We start from the raw sequence: 5890 nt of genomic DNA, 5'->3' as shown, positions 1-5890 counted from the left end.
AGGCCTGCTCTGAGTCTGAATGAGTTCTCCAGGGCTAAGTATTCCTCCCCTGTATGACTCTAGTTGCAGTGGGTTGCATCATACAAGAGGAGCCCTAGTGTGGCCAATAATTTCTAAAGATAAAAATACAGAGTTCTAAAGTTTCCTACTTCTGAAGCTTGGAATGTTCCCTTTTTCTTCCTCCTTCCCACCCTGTCTCCTTCCCTCTCCCCCACTGTCTCTCCTTCCCTTCCATCACATTTTCTTATGTTTTAAATCATATTCTTGATTATAAAAATAAGATAATGATAAAGATAAAAAATGAAAAAGATGTTGAAGATATTTTCAAAAGATATTAAATATATTTTAATGATAAAGGAAGAAAATAAAAATTTATCATCATCCAGAATGAATTCTTTATGTATTGCCATTTAAATAAAATCCAAATAGATTAAAAACTTTAAATCAAATCTTTTTTTTGGAGGAAGACTAGCCCTGGGCTAACATCTGCTGCAAATACTCTCCTTTTTGCTTGAAGAAACTGGCCCTGAGGTAACATCTGTGCCAATCCTCCTGTACTTTGTGTGGGGTGCCTCCACAGCATGGCTCGATGAGTGATGTGTAGGTCTACCACCAGGCTCTGAAGCCGTGATGTTGGGGCGCCGAAGCAGAGTGCGTGAGCTTAACCACTACACTACTGGACCAGCCCTAAAACAAAATTTTAGTTGTGGTAAAAATTTTTTATTGTGGGTAATTTAAGCATAGACAGAAGTTGAAAGAATAGTGTAATAACCCCTCTGTATCCGTCACCCAGCTTCAACAATTATCAGCTCCTTAACTGTTGCCCAGCTTTGACCACTTGGGGATGAAAAATATGGTTTCTACATTACATGAAGAGTCATGTGTCTAAAATATGGGAAAGCTCTATTACTGAAAGGTAGAAGGGAAGGGCAGGTACTGGAGGGCAATTATCGGTGTTTGCCGTGGGTGAGGGTCAAAGGGTTGTTGATTGAGGAAGTCCCTAGGAAGTCACTAAGCAGCTGAATAGCAGGAACTCGGGCCTTTCACTCTGGGCCATCCAGACATCTCTGGCCCTGAGAGACAAATGATCTTTTATTTTGTTTGATTCCTTGTATTGTGGGACCTCTTCTGTACCAGCTTAGCCTTTGTCTTCCTAAAATAGATTTTCTAACTAACCCAAATTGCCTCCAACTTCCCACCACCAAAAAGAAGTTTGCAGTAGACTTTTTCTTTTGCCTTCAGGAGCATGTTTATTGTGTTTGAGAAGATACATCAGGGCTCTCTGAGCTACGAAGGGTAAAAGGAAATCCTCTCAGTACAAACTGAGAAAGGTAACAGGGAAAACATTTTTCACAGCAGCTTGAACCACAAAGTCAGAAGTAGATCTGGATTTAATACAAATGATGTAATTCCTAGTCATCTTTGGCTACTTTTATAACTTAATTCAGACAATGAATTAGGCTGAAATTCACTGTGACATTTGGTGGACTTCAGGACCTTTAGTATATCGCAAAATATATTTTGATACACAAAAGAAGCAAGAATTGTAAGTAGGTGTTTTAAACACCACTAATCTATAGCTATAAACTTCTACTCTTTTTTTTCTGTTTTTTTACTTTTCTGTGATTAACATATATCCATTGTGTACTAATTTTGAAGGAAAGTAATTGAAATGTTAGCCTACTGATGAACAATATACAGTGTACAGGGGGTGAAGGTTTGCAGCAAAAGAAAAGTTGTTTATTGGATTTAGCAATCAATGTATTTATTGGTGCATCTATAAGAGTGGTTTTAAAAGAGTAGTGGGGACAGGAGCCCCACTGCATTTGAATAAGAATTAAAGGACATTTATATGTCAATTATACACCAATAAAGCTAAATTAAAAAAAAACAATTGAAAGGCAAAGAAAACCTGGAGCAATAAATAAAGATCATTCTTTCAAAAAGTGTGACAGTGAATCTGGTGCCTGTGATCCAAGCAGGGCGCACAGTGGCTGCTGCTGTTTTTCCAGATGGGAGAGAATGGATGTAGCACACTTATGCTGAGTTGAGAGAGTCGTTGAAGATATAGGTGAGAGAGGACGCACTCGCTAAAATAAGATTTCTGTGGAAAAAAGTGGATGGAATCCAGCTCCTGGTTGGAGAGAGAGGTTTTTGAAAGCAGGAAGAGTACTTCTTTCCAATTAACAAGAATGAAGAAAACTGGTACTTTTGTTGTAGAAATGAAAGTGGGGCATAGCTTTTGATCTGTGAAAGAGATATAGAAGTGATATGCTATTGTGAAATGTTTACAGAATCAAATACATTTTTCCTTTTGTTCTGTAATTTATGTAGAAGTAGTAGCCTGTTTTTGAAGATATTACAATTAATGGCCTACAGGCTAATCTTGGCTCACAGAAATGTTTTGTTTATTCCTCAGAGAAACAAGAGGATTCCAAATAAATTCGAGACTTCTTTCTTGTTTTGAAAAATTGAAAGTATTCTTTTTCCTCCAGTTTTATTGAGAAATAATTGACATACATCACTGTATAAGTTTAGGGTGTACAGCATGATGGTTTGATTTACATACATTGTGAAATAATTGCCACAGTAGGTTTGCTAACATCCATCATCTCATATGGGTACAATGAAGAGAAGAGAAATAAGAAAAGAAAAAAGAAAAAAAATTCTCTTGTGATGGGAACTCTAAGGATTTACTCTTTTAACAACTTTCCTATATATCGTACAGCAGTACAAAGCATAGTTGTTATGTTGCCCATTACATCCATAGCACTTATTTATCTTATAACTGGAAATTTGTACCTTTTGACTACCTTCCTCCAATTCTCCCTCTCCTCACCCTCTGCCTCTGGTACCCACAAGTCTGATGTCTTTATCTATGAGTTCAGTTTTTAAAAATTTTAAAAATTTTGTAGTTTTTAGATTCCACATGTAAGTGAGATCATACGGTATTTGTCTTTCTCTGTCTGACTTATTTCACTTAGCATGATGCCTTCAGGGTCCATCTATGTTATTGCAAATGGTAGGACTTCCTTATCTTTTATGAATGAATCACACTCCATTGTGTATATCACAACTTCTTTATCTGTTCAAGTATCAATGAACACTTAAGTTGTGTCCATGTCTTGGCTACTGTAAATAATGCTGCTATGAACATGGGGGTGCAGATAGCTTTCTGAGTTAGTGTTTTGTTTCCTTTGGATGTATTTCCAGAAGAGGAATTGCTAGATCATATGATAGTTCTATTTTTTAAATATTTTGAGCATCCTTCATACTATTTTTGTGAAGATTTTCTTGTGTGGTGACTGAACCCCCTGTGGATGGGTGTCAGCTCCCCTGTGGAGGTTTTCCCATCTTACTTGACAAGGGGAGGACACTGGAGTCAGGGGAGCTAGGGCTTCTGTTTTGGAAAAGAATGAATGCTGAGACAGCTGAGTGATGATAGCGCTTCTTGCCTCCTTTTCCTTCCCACAACTTTTCCTCCTGTTATGCGGAAACAATGGAGCCTGGGTTAGAAGGTAAGCCTGGGCTTCCTGGCCAGCATCCTCCTCAGAGCTGCCTTCACCTCCTGGTTCTTCAGACTGTAGATGAGGGGGTTTAGCAATGGGGTCACCACACTGTACTGCACGGAGAGCACGTGTTCCAGGGCTGAGCCGGATGCTGGAGTCATGTACCTCGAAGGGAATGGCACAAAGGAGTAAACTGAGCTCAAGACAATGGCCACAATAGTGCTGGCAGCCACGGTCGGTCCCATCCCAGAAACTCTGCAAAGAGGGTCCTTAGAGCTGAGTCATCTATCATTGGTAACAGCATCTAGAAATGACAGTATGATCAGTGAGAAGTCAGTCACTTCTGCCTTGAAACACCTCCAAATATGAGTGATCTTATGCAGAAAATGATGGGAAAGAGAAAGTCCTTCCGCACATCAAGTGCTACAGGTCAGAATAGAGCTAATAATAGCATCTTTCCTTGATAGTTAAGATGATAATATGAGGGTTTTCTCTCTTCTTTTCCCTATATATACAACTATTTGTTCTCATCTTGTGATGATTATTCCTTGCAAAATTGTATGCTTAGTCCAATAAAGTCATTGTTCCCAACATTTATGACTGGAATTACTCTCAGAATCACAGCACCTTATTATTATAATGCTTAGTGGAACAAACATTCGTCATTTCAGGTGCATTTTCTTTGGTCTTCAAAAGAAGTCAAGCTTGGTAAATAAAGTGGAAATGAAAGTGTATGGAACACATGAAACGAATCTAAAATAATAAGAATAAGTTTTGGATGCATGTTGTTAAGTGTCACTGGGAGTACTTCACAAAGAAGCATTACATTTACTTTGTATTTGCTTTTTGTTTGTTGGTGCCGTCACCATTGGAATGTTCTGTGTGGGTTCTGGTGTGCTTGCTTAAAAAAGATATTTATTTTACTGTCATTCTTCATCATCTAATTTATCCCTCCTGACATTTCTGTGAAGTAGGTAGGAGAAATTTTATTGTCTCCTTATTATATATGAGGAAACTTAGACAAAGGGTGACGAAAAGATTTGTTTAAAGTCTTAGGTGAGCTCTCCTGGACCATTCCTTATCAGTCTTTCCCACCCCAACTTCTCTCCACGTAACAAGCATGTGAGAAAACTATGGAGCAATTTGTGCAACTCCATCTTCACCTCACCAGTAGAGAGCCCAGCCCATCAGTTGTTCTGTGTCCTAGGCTGTGAGGAGGCATCAGCTAGAGCTGCTTATGTTTGAGAGAAGCACGGTAGGAAAGAGTGTAAGGTTTGAAGTCAGTGAGACTTGGTTTATACTATGTCTCCATTACTAGCTTGTTCTGAGACCTTTGAGAAAATACCTGGTTATTCCTATAAGTCAGAGATCTTACCTGAAAAAGGGGTTAGCAAGTTTCTCTTGCAGTGCGATACACACTAAAATTAAGCTTGACCATGTAAAGCAGCCGCTGTATAGTATGTGTCTAATAAATAGTTATGACACAAATACACTTTAGATACATCCTCTTCCTGTAGGAGAGAAATATGGCATCTATTTTAAGGATGACGTTATACTTTTTTGTCTAGCATTGAATAAAAATCTTCTGAAAGCTCTCTGATTGCCTTTTGAGAACTCCCAAATCATAGGTGAATGAAAATAGGAAATACTTCATTTACGCTCATTTATGCTTCATTTATGCTTATTTATGCTCATTTTTCAGAGTTAGATATTGAAGGCTCATAAAGAAAATAAATTTTTTAATAATTCACACAGCTAGCTAGGGCACAGCAGAGCCAGAACTAGAAACCAGGCCCTTTGAATTCAGTACAATTATTTTCCTGGGACATTGCAATGCTCTGTTCTATAGACCACCGCCACTAGGGTGAGGAATATCCTACGTTTATATTAGGGAAGAAAATTATGACATACCTGAAAATTCCAGAACCATAAAAGATGGTGACCACAAGAATATGAGAAGAGCAGGTGGAGAAGATCTTGTTCCGGCCCGTAGCAGAGTTGATCCCCAGGGCTGTCGTGATGATACGAGTGTAGGAACCCAGCAGTAGGACAAAGTTGCCAAGGCCTAGGACCATCATGGTGGTAAAGATGGAGGCGATGCTAATGTAGGTGTCAGAACAGGCCAACAGGAGCACTGGGGGGAGCTCGCAGGCGAAACTGTGGACAAGGTTGGGGCCACAGAAGTGGTGCTGAGCCAGAAGGATGGTGTTAACCAGGCCAGTCCCCATTCCTATGGCCCAGGAGGCTCCCACCAGGCCAGTACATACCTTCCTGTTCATAGCCACCGTGTACGACAGTGGGTGGCACACAGCCTGGAACCGGTCATAGGCCATGACTGCAAGGAGGCAAGCCTCAGTGGCCCCAGAAATTATGACCAAGGA

General features: G+C 39.6%; 1 protein-coding gene across 1 annotated transcript; it reads right to left on the bottom strand.

Annotated features, from left to right (window-relative positions):
* Nucleotides 1–3511: 3511 nt before the first annotated feature.
* On the bottom strand, nt 3512–5887 carry LOC124232802 (olfactory receptor 8S1-like; the record flags this gene model as incomplete). The annotated part of the gene is made up of 2 exons (XM_046649713.1): nt 3512–3674; nt 5421–5887. Coding segments are annotated over 2 exons (630 nt in total), but the record flags the coding sequence as incomplete, so codon positions are not given.
* Between the last annotated feature and the right edge of the window lie 3 nt (nt 5888–5890).

This window comes from Equus quagga, unplaced genomic scaffold, assembly GCF_021613505.1.
Source record: "Equus quagga isolate Etosha38 unplaced genomic scaffold, UCLA_HA_Equagga_1.0 117372_RagTag, whole genome shotgun sequence".
Lineage (NCBI taxonomy): Eukaryota > Metazoa > Chordata > Mammalia > Perissodactyla > Equidae > Equus > Equus quagga.
Note: the sequence above shows the minus strand (reverse complement) of the source record. Positions and strands in the feature narration are given on the sequence as shown.